The 24,902-nt window shown below is 42.1% G+C and overlaps 1 protein-coding gene across 2 annotated transcripts in view; it reads left to right on the top strand.

Moving 5' to 3' along the window:
- LOC146987731 (metabotropic glutamate receptor 4-like) overlaps nt 1–24,902 on the top strand; it is a 194,356-nt gene that overhangs the window by 24,877 nt on the left and 144,577 nt on the right. The window contains exons 1-2 of one of the 2 annotated variants that reach the window (XM_085777073.1): nt 7,011–7,155; nt 10,638–11,679. In XM_085777073.1, coding sequence (XP_085633199.1) covers nt 11,116–11,679 — 564 coding nt within the window. In that variant the 5' untranslated portion in view covers nt 7,011–7,155; nt 10,638–11,115. Of the gene's footprint in view, nt 1–7,010; nt 7,156–10,637; nt 11,680–24,902 lie in introns of those variants that run through there. The other variant, XM_085777071.1, reaches the window with a different exon arrangement.

Below are 24,902 nucleotides of genomic sequence, written 5' to 3'. Positions count from 1 at the left end.
ACAAGTGTTATCCAATGAGGGGAGAGAACGGCATGAAGGGCTGTGTGTGCAGCCAAGGGATGCGCGTGAATGTGGTGACGTAGCACGAGGACCAATTGATGCCTGACAAGGGCGGGGGCTGCTAACTCATGGTGCGTTCAAGGAAACTCGTACTTTGTGTTTTTCCTTCCTGTGAAGTCATACCAGTTCGATCTGGTACGAGTTCACGGGTCGGAAGTTACGAGTGGCCGTTATAGGGAACTTTCACAGACAACAGGACGGTAAAAACACGAGCTACGGGTTACCTGGAACGCTACCAAGTCGTAGTTGTGACTTGAAGCTGTAACTTACGGTTTCAAAAGCCTGCCTTGAACACAGCATTAGCCGAAACGGCCGTGCCGATGATATCTGCTTTAAGCATGGTAGATACAGAGAGAGAGAGAGAAGTGAAAGATACGATATAGTACATATCTTGGATGAATAAATATGACGACTATGTCATCCACTATACCTATTTTTGATTAGCAAACTGCACTAAAACTGTAAAAAAAAAATAAAAAAATCCTTTTATTTCCAAGAACTGCAGTCATATTTATGTATTATTACATTGTCAGCACCAGTTATTACCAGCCAATAATGTAAAAACTTATTACATTATTGTCAAAAAGTTATTACGTTATTAGCTCAAAAGTTTTATTACATTATTGGCATGTTATTACATTATTGGCTTTATTACATTTAAAATGGCCAAAATTATTACGTTATTGGCTGTTATTACGTCTTTGGTTGCTACAAGGGGTCCCTTTGTATCCTCAAGAATCTCTTGAAGACTCATCTCCTCTGAGAGCACCTATACTGTCATAACACCTCGGACACCCTAACCTTATCCAACGCGTTTTACTGACTCTTACCGACTGCACTGGGGATTTAATGTTGTATATATAGCTCTGAAATGAAAGCATCTGCCAAACGAGTGAATGTAAACAGTGGTTTTGATCTTTCTTTAATTGATGGTTTGTGAGAGACACCTCCCATCTTTTTGTTTGCTTGTAGGTTTTAGGTGCTGACAGACAGCAGAGTGAGAGTGGGCTGCTGTGCTTAATTGTGGGGCTCCCTGTTTTCTCTGTGTGTGTTACATCACAGGCAGGTGTGCTGCAGTTGTCAGTAGATGCTGTGTACACACAGACCTAAGCATCGTCATGATGAGTTAATGGTCACATACATCTGTTTGCTGTGTGATTCTTGACTGTGTATTTGATAAACATCATCTGGTGGTTACATTTTAGTGATGTTCACCCTATTAAAAATGGCTTATACTGGATGCATGCTGTGGTAGTGTACTGTATGTAAACTAGCAGAGATAGATGGATGGACAAGTGGTGTGTCAGGTATTTATTTATTAAATGCATTGATATGTTTTAAATGAGGCAGGTTTGTTTCAGGCTCAAATGAATGATTGTTAACACTGGGTAATATGAGCAGTTAACTTATGCTAAAATGCCAATGCCTCCAAAGCCTTGAGGTGGACCTAACCGTACTCAGGGCAGGATGTGCCAGCACAGAAACAATGCTGTTTGGTGACTGAGATATTCTACACACACAGCTGAACATGAGATTCCTGAGTACAGCAGGACATGTAGACACACCAACATTCACAAACATTTGGCTAGCACTGCTCCCTCCAGGCCCATTAAGCAGCGTGCTCAAGGCATCATTATATACATGTTATATATCTATGATTAAATGTTAGAGAGAAATCAACAAAAACCTCAAATACTCATTTTAGGAGCTGAAACTAGTTTTTTTTTTAACATTAACAAGGACTCAAATAGTCAAAAAGTAATTGCCTAATTCATTTATCAATTTGACCTCATAGTTTGACTATTAACGTGTGTCCTAATTCAGTATACAGTAGGTTTCTTATGTGTTGCCCAGGCCTCAGTAACGGCACTTCAGGGCTCGGAGTGCAGTGTTTTTCTCAGCCAGTTTTAAATAAAAGGGAGCGTTGGTGCACTCGTCTGGTTTTAGTGGACCCATGTGGGATAGCCCCAGCAGGTACTGGTGCTAAAATTAATGGGCAGTGGCTTTGAAAGTTGGACCAAAGCTATATTTTCACATTATTTTAGTTTTTTTTTTTTTTTTTTACTACACACCAATTTTTTTTGCTGCTTTGCAGGAAAAACAGTTGGTGAATCTCGGTCTTGTTGCATAGAGGTGTGTGGGAATATATGTGGGACTGTGTTTTTTTTCTTCCCCTCATCCCCTGTTGTCACCCAAAGTATTAGGTGTGAACACTTGAATTCTGCCACAATCTTCTCTAAGATACACTGGAATAAAAAAGTTCCTGACTGTGAAGATAATGAACAAGTTGTTTCATGGATTTACTCCTCAGAGTTTGGGGGGCTTATGCATTTTTGTGTTAGCTGCAGGAAATTAGAAGTGGATGGGCAATTTTGTAAAGGTGATGCAGGCGATGGCTCTGGTCTTAGCAGAACTGTGACTTTCTCTTTCCCTGAGAGTTTATGCGAAGTATTTAGATAAGAGACTTGATAGGATTCAGATTCAATAAGCAGATTTGAGGCCACGTTGAGACTACAGCTCGCACTGCCTTCACTCTTGGCTTGATGTTTGTGGGAATGTACAATGTGTTGTTCCTTTTATCATGAAAAATCTCACAAACACAGACTTTCAAAGCACTTGTTCCTGCTGATATGCCCCAGTTTTCCATATGTTGCAGCTTCAAGTGATTCTGTTGGAAATGGGTCTCTCAGGGGGCGCAGGTCTGATAAGACATGAATTCCTTAATCCTGACAGGCAGGCGGGTCTAGCTCAACAGATACAGTAAATCAATCAATCTGTCTGAGAAGTAACAGCCTTCTATATCGACTAAACCCCCCGCCCATCCCCCCACCCCCTTTACACACAGATACTTTCTAGGACACGCTACACATTGATGGCTTGTGATGTAGCCTGCCTTCCCCTCACAGCCCTGGACATATTAAGATGTTTTAGTTTGTATTAAAGGGACAACGAGGAGTTTTGGAAGTGTTTTCACACTACATTTATGAGCCTCCGCACGCACCGTGCAATTCTTTGACCGGCGCAAGACAGACTCATGTTTTCATTCATCAATAATTAAAGTCAGAGGTTGGAAGACGATCACATACCGTCATAGTTCCGTTATTCTCATGACTCGCCAAAGTAAGGAAACGCTGGTCGGCTCGCCCAGCATTTCCGCCACCACTAATAATAACAAAGGTTGACCGCACGTTTTCAGCTCTGGCTCCCCGGCTTTGGAACAGCCTTCCTTTTAGTGTTAGATCAGCTGACTGCACTGCAGTTTTTAAACAACGGCTTAAAACCCACTTTTACTTGGCATACTCTTAACTATTTCCTGTTCTTGTTTAATTATTCTAACATTTTATCTGTACTGCAAGAGCATTTCTACTTATTTATAAAATCATTTGTATTGCACCTTTGTGAATTTGTGCTTTTACTGTTTTGGTGGGTGCACTGCTGTTGACTATGGGCTATTTTTGATTGATTGTGGGTCATGTGACCTCAGAGGGAGGGGGGTTTGCATGGGTTTTTCTTCTGTTTTTGTTCTTTTTCTGTGATGTTTTATCTGTAAAGCACTTTGTGCATTTGCTTGAAAAGTGCTATATAAATAAAATTATTATTATCAATAATAATAACAAAATAACGATAGAGACAAAACGATATATTTATCGAAAATGGGCCCATTAACAAGTGTGGGTAGCGGAGATTCATCCACATTAACGTGAGACTTTTTTATAACCAAATAGAAACTCCTCGTTGTCCCTTTAAAGGAAAAAAAAAAAGAAGGGAAAGATAAAGGCATATATTTGACCCACAAGATGAAGTACGGCAGGCATCATTACCAAATGGCGCTTAGAGTCAACAGGAGGCTGGAGATGGTTCACCTCATGCCATCTTTTCACTGGACCATTAACCAGGCTCACGGGGCGAGCCAGTGAGAGAGCAGCCGTTAGTGCCAGAGGCTTTAAGAGACCGGGACGGGACATGTGGATATATTTTAACCTGTAGATTCAAGATTCAAGCCTGCGCACTGAATAGTATTCAATCCAGGCCCCAAGGTGTGCATGTGATGATAGGTAGGAATTGAAAGCTTTATAGGGAGGAAACCCGGTAGCAGCAGTGAATACAAAATAGAGCCTGTGCTCTTTTTTTTCCCAAAAGGGGAGTCTAAACAAGAATATAGGAGGCTGACTGAATCAAGGATAAGACTCTGTAAAGACGGAGGGTGGGAACTGAGGAATGTGTGGGTGTGTGTTTCATTGTTATAGCAAGATGATAGTCATTGAATCAGTCAGGCAGCGAAGGGGAAGTCAACAGTTTTTAATATGCTGCTCTGACTCCCCGATGCTTTCCCCTCGCAGCATCTTCCTCCTTTTTAAGCAGCATGAGATTTCTCCCTCTGCTCTTCCAGACCAGAAGAATCAGGGCTTGTTCTCACATTTCAGTCCATTTATCTCCTGCTAGATGCAGCTCACTGATCTTAGCCCTCCATTAGCCCGCACAGAAAAGCATCCAGTGCAAGTAAACAAAAAATTTAGGGATGGCCCATTTCTCCTTCCCCTCTGTTTTCAACCCTGTCTTCCGAACGACTTACGGTATCTTCAAAACAACGCGTGGCATGCGCATCAGCGGTGCCGGAAAAGCACAGATCTGGCCTCGTGTTAATAAGCCTTGTTTGCATGTCCTAAAATTTCTGTAGCTGGCACAGTAATGGAGCAGCTATCTGGCGTGGTTGTCATACAGTTGATATTTCAAGAGATAAATTACACCTGTGTTTCCTCAGGGTTCTCAGGCAAGGGAAATCAAACGGCCACAGTCAGATGGTGCATAATATCATGTCTGAGCAAGATTTACCACATATCTCAGGCTTCTAAATAAATCACACCTGTCAACTGCATTTTGCTATGTCTGTAATTAATGCACCCCAGAGTTAAAATATTCAGGATCCGTGTTCCCATCTCTCCTTATATCTCCTGTGACAAACACATCGGATGTCGAGGCAAAGAGATTGGGATCATTTCAATCAATTTAGGCCGTGTAAAGATGCTTCTCCCATCACACTCCTGGGTGCGGTGGCGTGCCAAATCCGTACATCACACCGGACATGGTCCCATCAATCTGAATGAACGCCGTCATTGACCTGGTTACGACTTCATTTTTGAGGGATTCACATGTCGTCACTTAAATTACACATTTCCTGCTTCCACTCTGAAAGTGTTTGTCGATGAATTGATTAGTTTAATAGCTTATCAATCAAAAACTCCAAACTCAGGTTCCAGCTTCGCCAATATAAACATGTTGTAGTTTTTACATCAGTGTAAATTTACATTCCTCTGGGTTTTTCTGGTATGTTGTTCATTGAACTGAAAAACTACTCAGCAGATGGATCGATGAAATTGTTCACATAGGGATGAAACTCAGTGCAGAATCTAGTAATAAAAAGCTTTTAAATACTGAAGTAACTAAATCAGAGAGCTCTGAGCAGTTTTCCCAAATTTTATATTGATATGCTGATTATTGTTACAAGGGAAATGATTCTTCTTGTAGATTTCTCTCAGGAGCATGAAGAGGAGCACATCAAGTAAAAGTTGGGGAAAGAATGAGCGTGAAAATTGGTTGTACCCGGCTCCTCAGCACCATTCATATCCTGCCCAGGTGAAGAAAGTGCTTAAAGGTCATGTGGAATAAAGGAGCAAGCATAATGAAGCAAAACAAGTGTCATAATTAGAACAAACTACGTAGTCAGCTAATACGATAATTGTTTTCAAAGCTTTAGCTGTTATTTTCTACAATTTGGTTTTTCATTATTACAGTGTTCACTCCAGTCGGCTCTGCCTTTGAGAGGCACTTCCCTCTTTGCCAACTGTTTACTCTGACAACTGTGGTCACTTGTTATGGTGAGTAATTCAAAAATGGAGGGAAACACCACTCAGCTGCCTGCAAGGCTTGGCTGAGGTGCTGCAGCTTAGAGAGAGAGAGAGAAAGATAAAGAAGCATCCCACATTCAGGCGGCACGGATCTGAGTGAGTGGAGGCGTCTTTCTATTGTGGAGTATAACACAGACTGGTATCAAGATTGCTCTTTGTCTCAAATGCACAGTGTGACAGCTGGCAAGAAAAAGTCTCTGTTCATCAGGACATTTCTCCGTTGTGATTTGCGGTGACGGAGGCGTGCGAGGGCCTGAAGATTCACTCTGTCAGAATTATGCACATACTTATGTTGCAAGTTTTGATTCTGCTAAATTTTCTGTCGCGTTTTGTAGAATGTGCAACACGATGTGATGATAATGATCTTTGCATTAGAGATAGATCATCTTAGTCAGTCGGTAGAGAATGAACAGATGTTTTGATTATCAATTATTAACTTCAGCCATCAGTCTTTTTGTTTCTCCGCTTTAAGCATATGCTGCTTTCCTTTGTTTTATATCTTTGTAAACTGAACATCTGTGGCTTTTTAACTGTTGGTTGCCCACGACAACATCTCTGAGGACGTCACCTCGGACTTATTTTCTAACATTTTATTCCATTAATGTAATTATCGAGGACGTAAACGAAAGAGAGAAAGAAAATAAACATTTACAGCCCTGGATAATTCCCTATTTACACCTGATGTATCTGTAGATCCTGGCTACAGGAATGCAGTACAATGCTGTACAATGTCATATTGACAATGGCAAGTTGGCAACTATAGAAAAGAAATGTGGGTAAAAATAAACAGAAGGATTTCTGTCAGGATTGTTCGCGGTCAGAGTATTTGAGGAGGCTGAAAAGGGTTGGTTTCCTGTTCATAAAGGTTTTACCACCAGACCTCTTCCTAATGTGAACAAAGGGAGACATTGTAACGTTGGCTCTTCTTACTAATGCATCTCTTTTAAAGCTCATTTCAGTCATCTTTCTCTCTGTTGGTAGAAGCTCTCCAGTCCTTGTGTTTGCAGCCTCGTCCTGCTCTCACCATTCATTTTCCTCAGGGCAGCCTCCCTCTACCTTCCTATTGATCTGCTGTGCACCAACATGCTGGAGTGTCAATTAGAGAGCCCCTCCTGCCCATCTGTGAGAGCAGAGCTGCAGCATCTCTAAAAGTTTCCCGGCCTGGCTCCACCACCCAGCAGCTGCTCAGGTCTCAGAAGATGAAGAGAGTGGGAAAAATCGTTGGGAAAAAATATACATAGAAGTATCATTGTTTGTATTTATAATGCTTGTTTTGTAAAGTGTTGGGGCTTGAGCCATGAACATTTCTAATTTTAAGCGATACAAAAATATGAGGCAGAATTTAAATGTGGAGCGGCTTGTTTGCAGCATTTTCTCTTCATCCTCAAAGAGAACGTGTCATCTTTTTTTCATGTGAGACACATTTGTAAAGTCAGCATTGTAACTCCTTCTGGATCAGACCCCCCCTCCCCCACCCCCCAATGACTTTGCTATTTATGTTCTGTTACAACACAAACTGTCTGTAGACCTCCTTCAAATATCAACACACTCCTGCAACACTTCCTGAATATCAAAAAAAAATGTCTGTACACTTGAAAACAAATCTTGGTGACAGATGTGTAGGCGAGACGAGAAGCGGGTACAATGTAAAACAACACCCACACTGTGTCTCCTCGTGCACGAAAATCACAGTTTCCATTTGATAATGTTTCAGTCAAGAACTCTCATTAAGTTGACTCTTATAATAATGCTTCCAAACAGACGTCTTACAGTAAATGTGAGAGAAGTGAAGGCAGGGAGTCTTCAGATGGTTTCAAATGAACAGACGGGTTCAGCTGTAATCACAGTGAAGGTGTTTCTGTGAATTCAGCTGCTGCTATAGCTTTTGAGCTCATGTGATAATACACTTATTTGCCTCAAGGTTATTGCATGGCCTTTTGAAATCAACGCATAGTCTGTTCTGAAATATGCTTGCTCCTGCACCTGAGGAAAGGCTGCTCCCCCGATATGGATCTCCTGTAATTTCTGCAGCTGTCTTTGACATTCTGCAGTTGGCAAGCATTCCTGTTGTCTCTGTTGTACGTGTTTATTGAGGTACAGTACGCCATTAGGGGCTGATTTGTAAATAAACAAACACTTTGTCTTCTCATTCTGCGCCCCCGTGACTTGTTTCCTCTCTTGTTTGTCGTAGAGATTTAAAGACAAACCGAAACCGAGGTAGATTTACGTTGTGTGGGGCTGAAAGATTTGTGCATTGAATCTGTGTTACACACAGCAGAGTTCTGGAAAGAAACCGTACACAGCCAACACTGATGACGTGTAACCTGATTTCAGTGAATATGCTAATGCAGCACTTTTCGATTCGATTACTGCATCACTATATGTCGTGTTGAATAAAACTCGTGAGGGGTGGTCTGACTCTACGCCGACCCTGGTGGTTGATTAAAGTGGAGGATTCATAGGTTTCAAACAGAGTGATGGTGGTTTTGTGAAATGATTTATTCAAAGGAAACAGGCAGCCCACCCTGAATGCACTCAGATCTTCCAGATTACAGAATGAATTATCTACATCGTGGCCAAACACGGTGAGATATTCATCTGGAACGAGGCAAAACAAGCTGATTAACATGATAATGCTTGATGTAATCTTGTGAAGTGTAAGATCTCTCTCTTTCAGTTGCACCAGGATACTCCTTCAGATTGGCCAGCCGTTTTTTTTCTTTTTTTAGGCTGGAGGAGATGTGAGCGGTCTCCCTACCAGCTCCTCTTTGTACGAACGTGACGTTTGATGACATCTGTCTTGAAATCCACAGGCTTGTAGGACGGTTTCATATTTGAACTCTTCAGTGTTTACAGTCGTGTTTTCTTTTAGCCTATCTATCTATACGGCGATGTGTTGTCAGCAGCAGCAGCAGCAGCTGCTCTCACTGCCTCTGCCTCACTGTTGGCTCTGATTTTTTAGATATGCTGCTGCATGAGTTTTTATTTGGTTACAGGAGCTAAGGTGAGTTGGCTGGCTCTCCTGTTGTCATCTGCTGTGCAGCAGTGAAAGTGGACCTGCAGTGAATCAACTCTGAAAAATTACTTCTCACTCAGTAGGAGATAGTTGGGTGTATTCAAAGGACCTTGTCACTTCCAATATGCTCTCAATGAATCTCAGCCGTTGCCGATCCAAGGCTTCAATCCACTCCTCTGTAAAACCAATGTCTACAGGCCTATTCTGCCACTGTGTGCTGCTAGATTGTTCCTTCAGAGCCTATTACTGCCCCAGGAATGAACAGGGTGTAGATATGTACATACAAGATGGTCTGCAGTGGCATATTCTGTGTGTCTGTCTCACAGGCGTGTATATGTGTATATGTGTGCCAGAGGAAGGGGGAAAAAAGACAACGGAGGAGATAATAATGTCAGTGTGTGCAGATGTGCGCCACAGTATGGAGCTAAGAATCTCAGAATCTGCATTATGTACCTGGTGAGCCTGTTTACACTTAAATCTGTACAGAATCTGCATCTAATAACCCTCACAGCCTTGAAACAATAAACTCAGCCACATCCAAAGAGAGTAATCTCGGCACAAGTTGTATCACAGAGCTGAAAATACAGCTCTAGACTAGAGGTTATCGTTGCATTGGAGCTCTGCTTCTAAACGTGCTCGGCGTGTGTAAAGTATTTCCTTTGCTGGAGGTGGTGATCCAGACAATATTTCGGTCATGTTTGAAAAATGAAAATGTTTTTAAAAATGTCCAGTATCTTCAGCTGTGTTAATGGGTTCTTCCAATCGGGATTCCTCTTCCTTAATGCAGTGATTTCTTAAGGTGGTTATTTCGCTTCTTGCCTACTTTGGATATAAAAGCTGCTCTCCATCTGTAATAGCATAATTACCATTTCGCTCTCATTATTCAGGCCCTACCCTGGTTGGTTTGTTGTACTTTCTACCCTGGAAGGCACAGACTTAGACTTGCCTAAGAGACACTGTGACCCACATATGAATTCCATTATAATATGTAATTGATTTTGCCTGTGGGAAGAAGAAATACAGTACCTAGGTAATGTTGGAGTGGTCCATTTTTGCCCCAAGAGGTGTTACCTTTTATCCTATGGCTCATTCAATCCTTTTGAGCTCCCCCTTAATGTCTCTTATGATTTGACAGGCCTGCAAGAAACAGCGACAGTGATGCATTTCCAAGAAAATAATAATTTTCAAAGCAACTCTGAGGGGCAACCTACTGCGACCCCCGGTCTTGTTGCTGGAACTATAAAACAGTTGGTGCTCTTTTCAATTTATCCCTTTGATGTAAAATCAATAGCAAAACTAGGACGTGTTACAGTCAAAAAAGTCAAAATGTTGTGATAGAGGCCGAGTGGGTGCGCTAAAGAAGTCGGTAGGTGAGAATGAAGCTCGTGGGATGTGACTCTCGGCCTTGTCAGCCTTGAGAGTCCATGGCAACCTTTTGAATTCAAAGGGGTAGACGTAGGAAGAAGAGGGAGAGAGAGAGAGATGAGTTTGGAGGCAGAGCTGTCTCTACGTTCCACATAAGACTGAAATAAAAAGGTTAAGCAGAAAGAAAGAAGAAGGAGCTATTGAAATGCTCATACCAATACAAATCCATTTGCCTTTTTTCTGTTTTCTCTGTCCACTGTCTCACTACTCTTCTCTTTTTCATCTTGTAGGAATTCGCTGTGAAGCCTGTGGACCTAAGCAGGCCTGAGGGCTCTGACATATACCAAATCCCTGCCCAGGGGAACCGGGGAGATTAAAAACTTCTGATTGAGGTGGAGAGGAAAGACAGAGAAAGAGAGAGAGAGAGGAGGGGGAGACGGAGAGAAAAAGCTTATCGTTCACCTTTGTTCTTCCTAATGCCCCAAGTGAAAGATCTCCATAGGCCAGTCTGAGAATAACAGCAGCAACGGAAAGCAGCTGCCCACCACTGTGGTCAGATGATGGAGTGAGAGAACAGAATTACACCCTGTGAAAGAGCCAGGCTCATATTCTACATTAATTGAATGCCTGGGAGAGAGGAGAGGCATGAGCCAAAGCCTTTTCTGTGCCAACTGCTTCAAGAGGTTTCGCAATTAACCCTCTGGCCGTCATAAAATAATACCTGGCTTCTGTTGTTTTCCAATTGCTGGGTTTGGTCGCACAGTGTGGATGTGTGCTCAGGCTGTGGTCATGTTTCAACCCCCGGCGTGTAGACCGGATCGGACCGGCTGTCAACGAAACGGCCTGTTCCTGCCTCTGCTGCTGCTGCTCCTCTACAGCTCCCTGAAGGCGGCTCAGGCTGCCAAGCCCAAAGGGCCGGGACACACACATCTCAACTCCATCCGCATAGACGGGGACATCTCCTTAGGTGGGCTCTTCCCGGTGCACGCCAGGGGCCACGATGGCAAGCCGTGTGGGGAGCTGAAGAAGGAGAAGGGCATACACAGACTGGAGGCCATGCTCTTTGCCCTTGACCGCATCAATAATGACAATAATCTGCTGCCCAACATCACGCTGGGGGCGCGGATCCTGGACACCTGTTCCAGGGACACACACGCCCTGGAGCAGTCCCTCACCTTCGTCCAGGCTCTGATCGAGAAGGACGGATCGGACGTCAAGTGCCTGGGCGGGGGGGCGCCCATCATCACCAAGCCAGAGAGGGTGGTGGGCGTCATCGGAGCCTCGTCCAGCTCCGTCTCCATCATGGTGGCCAACATACTGCGCCTGTTCAAGGTAAGACACATCCTCTCCGCCGCTCAGTGTGTATGAAACGTACAGAAGCAATAAGAGCAGCAGGGCCTGCTGCTGGTGAATACTGTGTGAAACCCAAAACTATGATTTCTGGTGATTTTTGCTCTATTGATCCTTTTATACATTTGAGTGAATAATTAATAACACTAGCTGATACACAACATGAGCTGCTGTACAGTGCAGGAGAACTATACTGTATATATGTAAGATGTCTGCTGCCACACTATGGACACTTTCATAACTTTAGAGAGGAGATCCCGGGGTAAATCTCATCATCACTCCGACTGTTGCCCAGGAGGGGTTGGTTGCTAAGCAGTGGGAGCTATTGCCTGTCACAATACAGAAGTGATTAATAGAGCACTACTTGATTTCATTTTCACCCCACAGCCTTTCTTCCAATCAGTTTGCTGTTTACATCTGCTTACACTATGGGAAAAAAATATCTTTCATTCATGGACATTTGGACATTTCATGAATTATTAAACACATATTTTATGGTCTATCCAGCTAGCCACGGCAAGCCTAATAGCTCTTTCTACATTACTGGAGGTTTGATTGCTATTTTTTAAGGCTCGGCTCATTGCAAAATAATACACCTTTCTTTGACTTGAGGAGGAATTACTTTTATTAAGCACTGTCGTGCACATCTGAGATTATTTCACGGACAATTACACAGTTTAGCTCAGATGTAACTCGAATCACTTTGTGTAGGACTGGCAAGGCTTATTTAAATTCTGTCTTAATTAGAATGAAGGATTCTTCCTCAGATAACACCCAGGCTTCAAAAACCAACTTCAAAATGTGTTTCAGATCCTCACAGTTAAAAAGATGATTATAATCCTGACTCCAAAGACTTCCTTCACCTTGATCTCGCATGAAAATTCATGTCTAATTCACACAGTATTCCCTCATGTCTCAGTCAGGTCAGACGGTGGCTCGGTCACAGAGCCGTCCCACCACATGATTGTTTCCTCAGCAGACCAGGTGTTAGCTGTCATCAGAATGGGTTTTAACCCGCTGGATTTCCATAGGGCTGCTCCTCTAAGTGTCGATGATTCATATCCTCAGCCGAGGAGCAGATTTGAACTTTATCTTGTCAAAGCATCTGCCTTTTTTATTATTTTCTCACTGAATCAGGCTGAGACTGTCGTCCTGTAGACAACGAGCCCACAGGTCGTCTGGGCAGCAGGTTATTATGACCCCATTGAGTTTTGTTGCTAGGTGACATCTGGTGGTTGTAGTAAATGTGACATGAGCAAAGGAAAGGTGTTGTAATTTGGTATGAAGAACCACAAAGTCTATGTTAAAAAGAAGTGGGGAAAGAATGGTTTCTGAAAATGCTGTGAACCGTTCGGTTCGACTGTGCTTCGATGGGGAGCGTGTGTTGTTCGATGCATGTGCAACGTTTTCTTTTTTTTTTTCATTTTCATATTTTTCATTAAGTGTAGCATGAGCTCCCTCTTTGCCCTGCTCTCTCTCTCTCTCTCTCTCTCTCTCTCTCTCTCTCTCATTGACCTGTTTGTGAACAGCCCCTCCTCTCCGTGGACACTCTGAAGTCTGTTTTAAACAGAGATCCTGCTATAATAATTAATAATATAATAATTGCACAACATTGCTACCTTGAACAGGCTGTATAAAAGGAGCTTAAACCAAAGAGGAAGATGTTCGAACAATGGGTGCAAACTCTGCAACAAGTAGGCTGAAAGTGACTTTTTTCAGTACTTCAGTATAAAGTACTTGGCAATTAAAACAAGTGCATTAGAGCACCTCATTTTATTGTTATCATTATAGTATTATTTAAAAATAAAAGAAAGTGTGGGTGTGTGCACATTCTTTCAGTTTACATGACTGAACTCAGTAAATGGTGAATTATTGGATATACTGTATCTTATGTTGACATATTGTATTTCTCTGTGTTAAAAACAACAACTTATACCGAACCAAACTCAAAATTGTGAGCACAAAACCGTGATATGAACCGAACCGTGGATTTTGTGAACCGTTCCACCCCTAGAAAGAAGGTTAGGTGCATTTATTAATTTACAGGAATAATTTACAGGGAGTGGTGTGTGATTCCCATATGAAACTATAGCAGGATGACAGGATGATACTTAGTTCAACCCTTATCACAACTTTCCAAGTTTTTTTTGTGCCTAGACCGTTAGCATCGTGCCCATTGGTACACTGCTGTCTGGTCAGTTCTGTGTTTAATACTATGGTTACCATAACAACAGAGGTTGCATATATACTGCTGTAGGAGCCATATGAAAGCTATATAAGGTGACAACAGTATACTATATACAGTAGTTGCTCAGTTTGTTGGACTTGTTGACCAGGCACTGCTTCCTTCTTCCTTCTTCTTTCTTCTAATGTGATCAGCACCACATCCACCTCAGCATAGGTGCTCCACAGTATGGTTGGATCTTATTACTGAGCCATGATCTTATTTCACAGAGGAAATCTGGTGTTTTCCCATCGCACATAGAATAAGGATTGTGTTAGTGAAGCCTGTGAGACATGAGACTCCACATGTAGGCCGGTCCACTGTAGGACTTCAGAGTGTTGAGTGCTGTAGGTGTGCTGCCCTGCACTGTAGCATAAATGGGTGGAGGCCACAAATACCATAGCATTAGTCACAATTTTAGGTAACATTGATATTGATTGTTGAAAACATTTCACTAACAGAAAGATTTGTCAGGGAAACTGTGCTGAAGTGTAGGTAATACTTCAGCACAACAGCCTGCAGACTGTGTATGATTTGATAATCTTCCTGACTGCAGAGTCAGGGGATGTTTGCTGCTTGTTGAGTGAATCCAGTGTCACAGAGTGCACAAACGCTTAAAAGAATAGTTCACCCAAAATTGAAATTTCACTCATTATCTACTCCCCCTCATGTGGACTAAGGGCTGGAAGAAGTTTCAGAGTCCTCCGTGGCTTCTCTGAGTTACAGGGGGTCTCGGCGTAGCAGTGCATGTCCATATAACGGTTGCAAATGGATACCAACTGTCTTTGTAACAAAAAGACACACCAAAAAACATCCAAATACCTCCATACTGCTCGTATGTAATGTCCGTCTTGTATTGAAGCCCCAACATGAGAAATTGTCCCGAAAAAAATTAAATAAGTCTATATTTCAAGCTTGTTTGTAGCGGAAGCTCCTCTTCCCAGTTCGTCCAAATTTGACGAACCGGGAAGAGGGGCTATTTGGATGTTTTTTGGTGTGTCATTTTGTTACGGAGACAGTTGGTATCCATTTGCAACCGCTATATGGACATGCACTGCTATGCCGAGACCCCCTGTAACTCAGAGAAGCCACGGAGGACTCTGAAACTTCTCCCAGCCCTTAGTCCACATGAGGGTGAGTAGATAATGAGTGAAATTTCAATTTTGGGTGAACTATCCCTTTAAGTTTTGTGCATCAGTTACAGCTATATATTCTAGGTATATATATGTATGTGAACCCTCTCTTCAGCTCTCGGGTGTGCTGCATATGCCTGTGTTTTGATAACCCTGTAGTTGAGCATGCAGAGCCCTGTGTATGATCTCTATATTTCTTCACATAAAATATGCGTATATGCGCGCTCACACAGGTAAGAGCCAGTGTGGGCCACAGTAATGAGCATCTCCAGTAGCGCGTTCTTGATCCCACACTCACATGGAAGCCTCAAATCCTTCTGTCATTAGCACAGCGCTCACTCTCTCTTCATTAATGCGTGTAAGTGGTGTCCTTGCATATTTAATTTGGATTCCTCTGATCTCCTTTCTCTTTATCCTCAGTGTGTACAGTATATTAGCATTGCCCTCTTCTCCGTCTTTTCCTTCTTCTTCAGTTTTTTTTCTACATTCAGACTGGAGGTGAAGACAGCAGCTCCTGTCAGCAGGTCGAGCCAGTCAACAAAGTGAGATTTTGTCAGTTCATCCTCACTTCTGCCTCCGAGTCGTACTATCGAAAATCAAACACTTTGCAAGGTGGTCACCAATCAATCAACATCCACTCTAATTGAATAACAGTCATTACAACAATCAAAAAAGAGAGTAAGCTCCTGACATGATGTAAAGCGGTCCGGTCAGTTATATGGATTAAACGGTAAACCTTTAATGGAGAGTGGTGTGTGGTCATTTAGACATGAGGATCTTGAGTTATGGCTTCCCAGAGATCCACAGGTCAGCCAGATGCCAGCTGGTTCCCCTGGTCCTGATGGAACCACTGATGGCCCCGGAAGGTTTTAACTTTACGGCCGTCTCATAACACGCCCCTGCACCAGCAAGACATTTGCTGCATGATCTAGCATGCAGAGAGAAAGAGGGACAGCCATGTCTGCTAGCACTGCAGCGAGACATAAATGTTTGCTTTAAATGGAGGCAATGCATGCGCACGAGTACCAACTCGGCATACCGATGAAGACAGGCAGACTCTTAGGCATATAGACATGCGCATTACTGTACGCTTGCACAGCCACACATAACATATAAACACTTGGCACAAGCACACACAAACGCAATCAAGCACATTTGCACGCAAGCCACTTTAAAGGCAGCAGCAGAAGCCACCCTGGTGTAGTTAGCAGGTTTACAGAAAGTGTTTCCTCAGCACTCTGCTGCATACAGATGTGGTCCGGAGCAGCTTGATGAATATTTTACTCCAACCTTATGTAACAGTAACACAGGGACCAGGAGCTTCAGCTGGAGAACATCTTAGTGTGGTTCACTGTGAAATGGGAGCTGCTGTGACAAGCAGTTGGGGAAAAGATAATTCATGATCACAGACGAGCTATGTCAGATGATTACATTATTCATTTGCCGAGCAGATGCACTCATAAAGTTGACACACATCATCACCTACAACACAGTTTCTACTACCAGCTCCGTCCCTCTTGATTACGTGTGTTTATCTCCGCAGTGGGTCCTGAGTCCTGACAGGGATTTCCTCTTCTCCTCAGCTGGAGCAAAAAAGTTTTCTCTCCCTTTTGGGGGGAAAAAGTAAATTTCATTTGTTTCATTCTGTGTCGCACGGCAGAGAGCCAGCGACCCAGGGATAAGAAGCTCAAAGCGTCCTGCCCTTTAATGCTCACTAGAAAGCCTTTGGCTGGCTCCTTGTTCTGACATTACAGCTTACTGCTGGCTGGACAAACCATCTCACATTCACTGAACTGGCCAGTATTAGTAGTACAGGGACCACCCAAGAGTAAAAAACATCCATTTAGAGGAGGAAAAGTAGAAGAAACTGATTTTCATGCAAGAGCACACAGGCCCTCAGCATCCGACTCATTGTGACATTTTCCCTTACACTTAAGTTCATGCCCTTGTTCCTAAGTTTCACAGTGGAGACACAGAAGCTGACCCACTGAGTTATTGTTTATGCGCCTGCACATTGTGTGGCAATCTTAGCAACCGTCTATCTGGGATTTTATAAAGGTCTCTGAAGCCCCAAAAATCAAATAAAAAACAAATCATTAATACCTATTTAATTATTGTTTTTCTCCTTTGAGCCAGACTTGTGCTGTTCCTAAAACCCCTCTTGCATTGCATTGCTGAATAGTAATAACACTCACTGTCAACAAAAAAGTAAGGAATAAAAAACTATATATAATCCTGGATAAAACCCCATGGAGATGAATTCCTGATTTGAATTGCTGCCATCTCACAGCCTCAGTTTTTTTTTTTTCACATGAAATCCTGTGGGATTTTTCAACGCGGCTATATTGCTGGTTTAAGATCATAAATAATGAACATGCATCTTTTAAATAATATTTCAAGGCAGATTCAAAATGATGCCTATATTGTCTATTATTCTATTATATTTACTTAGTGGATGTTGGTAAGAGTAGCACATTCTTAAAAATGACACATTTTAAACACCCTAAAAATGTTTGCTTTTACTGCTCCTGTGATTCACTTCTGAGTGTGTGTGAAATGAAAGCATTTTTTGTACAACTGCCATCATATGACAGCTTGTGAAGTAAAAGCTATCAGTGTCTATCTCATTCAAAGCATATGCGTGTAGCAGAAACATGGTTAACTGTGAGGATGATGGCAGATTTCATTAACAGTTGACAGCCTCTTTCATGACTCCTTGAATGAGCGAGCTGATCCATTCTGCAGCTGTTTTGTGGTCAAAGCTCCAGAATGTCCATTCCCTGCTGCCAGCGGTGCTTGCCACCTGCTTTGTTGCGACCTCTTTTAGTAAGTTAATGGTTAAACCCCCTACTGTTGATCCTCCACTCCTGGAAAACTGCAGACCAGGTTGGTAAGATTTTTTTTTCTTTAACAATTTATTTATTAACATTTTTTCATACTGTTTACAGCATCAGTAACGGCAGTATTGCCACCCAAACCCACCCCCCTCCCAAATCAGGCCCCATAGGCCAACTCTTGCCTTAATCCCTAATAATAATAATAATAATAATGAAAAATAATGTATGATGCAACTTTCTTAAGCCACATTGAGACAGTGGGTGGGTTTTCACTTTTCCACAGTATGGCAATACATTTATTTCCAGCAATTAGGGATAGCCTAATAAAACGTGTTTTCCTTATCTTGTTTGTGGGTAAAACAGATAAATCCCCTAGCAAAATCAATCTTAGTGAGTGAGGAATCTCAATCCATGTGATGCCCTTGAGTGCATCCAGAATATGATCCCAAAATTGTTTCAAATTTACACAGTCCCAAAACATATGGATAAGACTTCCTTTTGCGACCTTACACCTAGGACAAAGTTCAGATGGTAAGATTTGTTTCTTTGGTGACAGAAAACTTAGTAAAACCTAATGAATATGTTTTTTTTTTGTTAATTTAGACTTGAAATTTCATCTGTAGCAGTGTATTTTCTTTGCTTGAGTTGTGTTTTATTTCTGTCTTTGTACGGACTAGGAGGAGATTTTCAGTTTCCGTCCTTGAAATCCAGTGTGAGTGGTTTTATTTTATGGGACCACTCACTGATTTTCTTTACACTGAGTTTCATCACTGCACGGCTGAAAATTAGTTACCCCGTTTATTGTGTTTCATCACTTCGGTTTGCCCACACAAAAGAGTGGAGCGACTGACCTGATAATATGCTCTCTTTTATGGTAGTCAATCCTCCAGTACATTTCTTTTAATTTGAACCCTCATGTGGCGATTTCTTAAAACAAGGAGAGGGTAAAGGGAAAACAGGTTTGTGTCATGAAATTTCATGCCTCATCTCATCTTGTTCTGATGGTTTTATAAGCCTATAAACCTTCCAGTGACAGAGTACAATGACGGCCCCTTGTCACAATTGATTTAGCTGCTCATTTGGAGGAATGACAGCTAAATCAAGATAAACTAGTATCAGCCCATCAAGGCATTTCGCTTCAGCCAGACCCACTCATTCAGTCAGCCGCTGACGATACGATTTTCCACGCTGGCTGCGGCACCGTGCAGCCGTGAAGCTTTTGTTTTCCTCCTCTTCCTCCTGTTGATTTGCTGTAATTTCATACAACAAGATGACTTGGATAAAGTGTGAACTGTTGTAAAAATCAATGTGGTATATACGGTTATGGTTTTGTGCTGCTGCAGAAACACGTTAGAGCAACAAGTTTCAGTACAAGCACACTCCCAATGAGGAAATTTATTAGAAGAGAAGGAGTGGACTGTATCATTATTGCATTAAAAAAGGGGGACGCAGCGGCACAAATGGAAAGCTTGTATAGGCCATTGTTACTTTGTAATTTAAAAATGAGAGCCATTTTGACTGGAGTCAAAGTCATTGTGGGAGCTGGAGATAATAATCCTGCTCAGTTCAGGGAGATAATATTTTTCCATTTTCTATATTTTCCTATGCCATGGCACCCCCCCTCCCCCACACACACACCCACCCTCCTCTGCCCTCTCTGTCCTCCAACTACTCCATTAACAAAATGCTGACTGATTGATTGTTGAGCTACGAGGCCAACACTTTCTTTCTCCGTTTTTTGACCTTTTTTTTTATTAAACATATAGTTATGATACAGCTGTGCCTCACTTTTTGGTTTCAATCACTTGGTTTTAAACCCATTGTTCTTCTGACCTGTGGAGCTCCAGCATCCTGCATCCTGCACAAGATCCCAGTCCCTACAGTGCAAGGCTCTCTCTCTCCCTCCACATAAAGGGGCATTTTGTCAAAAGTGTTTTTTCCCCTGATATGACCAGATCCTAAATCAGACCCCCACCCAGCCAAAATATCAGCTTTTAACATAATGATGATAGCTGTTGTGCTGAGCCATTTTCTGCAAGTCTTGTCAGCTGTACCGAGGCAGCAGATTTGATACCATTTATTGGCGCTGGCTGTTGATTCATGTCCATGATTGAATCATGTGAAGCAGTGTCTTCTTGTGATCCCTGTATCTGCGCTATGACCAGTTTATCAATGTATTTCCAGCTACTAACCAGTTCAAAAAGAGTTTTTTTCTTTACAGTGATTTGAATAATTTGTTGTGTGAGATCCATAAAACTCTACAAATTCACGTCTGAGTGTGTATGCACAGACAGAAATCTGTACACACATTATTTTTGTCAGATTTATAAAGCTGCGTGTGCGTAATGCTTCTGTTTTTATAAATCTCAGTCATTACCATTCCCAAAGTTTGACATAAATGGATGCAGAGACTGCCTTAAACATCTGTTTGCATATCAATACATTACGTGTGCCCGCTCTACCACTTATTAGACCTGTCAGGGAGAAGAGCGGCAATGAGCAATTCGAGTTTTAGTGAAGTAGCTGTCGTCACGCACGGCTGTGGCTATTTATAGTGCCACTAATACCTCACATGTATTTGTGAACCATTATCGCAGTGATACGTCAACCATCATCATCTGTAAGTGTCAGAAAAATGATAAAGAATTTACAGAGCTAATATTGAAACAAACTTTACAACATGCGTCACAATGCAGAGTAAAAATGAAAAGATCATCAATACTGGAAAGTTATGGCTCAAGTGCAGAAAAAAAATCAATACCTCAGAATCTATCCACCTTTGACATTTGACTTGACACTGTGTAGATTACAAAAATAGAAACACAGCTGGTAAACATATTGTTTCACTCCAAGGTTCGCGTCTCTCATTTTATATTTTATTTCCTCCTCATCATTTCACCTGCACACATCCTCTTGAGCACTAATTAAAATAATCCCCCAGGGAAAGGCTAGAAAAAAAGAGAAATAATTATATTCCAGCTCCTCCAATTTATCTTGTGACTCCTTATTGGGGGTCCCGACCTGCAGGTTGAAAACCAGAGTTTTAGGTTGTAAGGTTTCTTTCCTGACTTGTGTGCTTCAGGTTAGGATTTTAATGCAAACAGCAGATGCTTAAAAACTTAAAGTTACCATCCCAGATGACTGATAGGCACCCACCCCATCCATCCAATCAGGAACCACCAAAACTGTTAAATAGGCCGTTGCTAAGTAAAACATGCTGTTGCTACTGTAGGGACGCCGCTCTGATTGGAGTAGCACAGAGCAGACGAACTAGCCTCGCGTCACCAGGCTCTTCAGAAAGGAGAAGAGCCTGGTGTCTGTTAAAGCAGAAGTAAGCAGAATGTTTGTGTTAATATAAGTCTTAAATAGTTGTATCTTCCGACAGCAATCACTTAAAGGGGGCGGGGACTGCTAAGTCCATCGGCTGACAAGAAGTTAGCCAAAACGATTGGCTCACTTACTTCTGCTTTAACTCTGTAGCGGATACCGAAATCACCAAATTCACCAAAATAAAAGTGTTCACCAACATAAAACTTATAAAATAGACATTAACTTGTAATACAGTAAAAGCAAAATGTTAACTTAATGGCTCAGGGACTTTCTTGTAAATTATATTCCTTAAATCAAAGCAGAAGTAAGCGATACGGAGGTTTTGGCTAACTTCTTGTCAGCCGATGGAGTTAGCAGTTCCCGCCCTCGTCCCTACGTCACCACATTCACGCGCATCCCTTGGCTGCACACACAGAGAGGACCGCCCCTTTATGCTGTTCTCTCTCCTCATTGGATAAAGGTTGTAGGATACAAGGAAAGTTTTCTCCTCGGCTTACAGCAGAGCAGAGTGACTGACAGACCCGTGTTTCAGACCAAACACTCTATAGAAGTGATTGCTGTCGGAAGATAAAACTATTTAAGACTTATATTAACTCATTGAGTGCCGCGCTCCTTTCCAAAGTTTTAGTCAAGTGTACCGGCAAATTAGACCATATTTGACTTTTTATTTTAGAGCCATAGTGTATTCTATATTATTGCCACCAACACATACTGTAGCTCATTTGAAAGGTTTAACTTTATCCTTCAAATGGCCACAAACCGTTTGTTTCTACGTGCCTCCGTTCCTGAGAAAAGTCAAGCTAAACATGGCTGGGTTTCACCAAAATCCCTCCTTTTTTTCTAGAAAAGGAGATAGAGCGTCTTTTATGAAAGGTGCGCTGTTTGTGTCTGTCGCTCTTCTCACACTCGCATTTCTGGATCAAAGGGCTCGTATAAGATAAATATACACAACAATTGTTGTTCTATTCACAAAACCACCATCGGGGGCGGGGGGGCGCCACTAAACAACAATAACACAGACGCACCGTGCCGTGTCACAGCCTCTCGCCGCGGAACGTGAGGCTCTGCCGGCCACAGCGGCTCGCGAACACCGGTCCCGCCGGTGGTCGCGGTCCGTCTGTGGTACGGGTCGGTGGTGCCGGTCTGCTTTGACCCAGAGACCATCAGATTTTACCGCGGGAGGACTTTGGGGAGGACACGGTGTTGCTCCAGATGAAGACCGGGCGAGACAGTGGGCTGAGAGCTTCCTGGTTCAGCTCCCAGCTGCTGCAGCCTCGCGGGTGAGAGCGGAGCAGCAGCGGAGCAGCTGCGCTGCATCTGCATGCAGAACTCCGTTTGCAGAAGCTGAGTTATGATAAAAACTTCCAGATCATGAGCTGTCATGTGACTTTGATCGTCATCTATTTCAGTTCTCCTCATCGTAGAGTCCCCAAATTTACATATAATGTGTATTAAAGTGTCTATTTTCATAATTTAAAAAAAAAGCAAAAAACGAAAAATTTCGTTTTTGGCACTCAACGCATGGGAACGAAAAACGAGAAATTACGTGGTTGGCACTCAATGAGTTAACACAAACATTCCGCTTACTTCGAACCGGGGCCGAACCGGGGCCACCTGCGGCGAGGACTGTAGCCTCTACATGGGGCGGCCGCTCTACCCACTGCGCCACGCACCGCCCCTTGTGTTTCATTTTTACCGTCATCTGGGCTTATTAATGAACTTATGAAATACAGTTCATGTGCCGTCTTTGAACTCATCATACACTCACTCGCTTGCTCTTAGATTGCAGACTATCTTTTTTTTTTATTTCCGCTTGTATTATGTTGGTGCCGCATGAGTAAATGTTGATTCATGGTGAGTCATTTGTCTGAAAATGATAAGTTCTGACAACGAAGCCACAAGACAGACACACTGTAGTGTAGGAAAATGTGACAAACGCAACTCAGGGTTTCACGTTTCAAGTTGAAGGATGGGAAGTGACTTAGATTATTTTTAATCAGGGGTAACTCTTGATTACATTTATTGTAATCCTATGTGAAGTGTGTCTTTCTTTTTCTCTGGTTTGTTTTGCTTGAACTGAGACAAATTAGTGGAGGCAGGTGCTGGCCTCTTGAGCAGAGTTTGTTTGGTGTATGTTGTGTGTTCCTGTATAATTATATTGTTTTGCTCTATAATTATATTTTGCCTTAGTTGTGATCTCATCTTACCAAATACAAGCGACCATTGTCCATGCAAATCAGACGTAACAACGTTTGTGTATCTTTGAGACTTGACAAACACTCAACACGCTAACAAATCCAGATCCATCTGTCCGTTTTCTTCACACACCAGACACTCTGTGTTGTGTGTGGGTGGCAGGCTTTGAACACATATGTGCATGTGTGTCTTACTGGCTGTTTGTTTATTTAATTGTGTGTATCTGTTTAGTTACTTTAAAATCCCTCTTTTCTAAAGAACGTTTTCCTTTTAAAGGTAAAAAAAACAAACAGTGGAAAAATTGCCTCCACGGCTCAATATGATTTCAATACAAATCAAATTCTTACTGCACAAGAATCCATCAGTGTTGACAGCTTCAGTGATGTGTATCTATTTCGCTCAGAATAAAACTGGGATAAGCCAGCAGAACAAAGCACAAATGAATGAAAACAAACATATAGTATGTGACTCATGTAGGCTAATCTAAATCTAAACTATGTAATAGAATTGAAGTTCACTTCATGCTTCGGCTGCTTCATTTGAGTGACAGGCTAACAGGTAATCCTGCCTGAATCAATGCCTCCATCTTAGGCTTGTTTAGTGATTTGAGGCAAAACAAACTGTTAAGATTCGCAGTGATCATGAGGCTACAAACAGCTACGTATGTTACAGCCAGGAAGTAGCATCAATAAGAAACACTTCTTTTTGCATCAGTGACTTCAAAATCCTAAAGACTTTGATCCATTAATCCTCTGATGATCTGGTATCATGCTGTTCATCTGTTCATGATTCACATTTTTCCTATAATTTGAGAAACAAATGTTTGTTTACCATACAGGCTTAAAAATAGGTGAGAGTGACAGCAAATTATGCGAGTGACGCCCACAGGATTGAGCAGAAACGGCTAATGTAAGTCATCTGATTTGATTTTTTATTTTCATAATTGATCAGGCTTGCTACACACTAGACGACCAAATCTTTTTAAAATGTTAGAGACCACAGACATTAAGAATTATAATCCTCTGGATGCACACGTGAAGATTAGTGATCTACTTACATTTCTTCAGAAGTACTCCTTTTTTCCTTTGCAACTCTCCACCTGAAAGACTAATTTTGTCAAAGTTATCACAAGTTCTCTGACTAGAAATAGACAAAACAACAACGCTCTATATAAGTACTACTGAATTGAATCAACACATCGTTGTTGTTGAGTTCAGCTAACTAGGCCCAGCTACATTACCAAGTCACACGGAGAAGAGAGATGCTCGTTGATGTGCTGGTTAATCCGTTGGTAAGCTCTCGTGTTGCTAACAAGGTTCAGACCAGTAGAAGCCTCTGCACTTTGCCACTCGCACGCTCAAACACATTACTTTCAATGAAGACGCCTGTCATGTGCGTTCATAACCCAAGCATGTGTATTATAGAAGAGATCCCCAAATAAATTGAAATCAAACGCAACTGGACTTGGTTATTTGTCTAGGAAGA

Source organism: Trachurus japonicus, chromosome 5, assembly GCF_045865225.1.
Source record: "Trachurus japonicus isolate A0001 chromosome 5, Traja_1.0".
Taxonomy (NCBI): Eukaryota; Metazoa; Chordata; class Actinopteri; order Carangiformes; family Carangidae; genus Trachurus; species Trachurus japonicus.
Note: the sequence above shows the minus strand (reverse complement) of the source record. Positions and strands in the feature narration are given on the sequence as shown.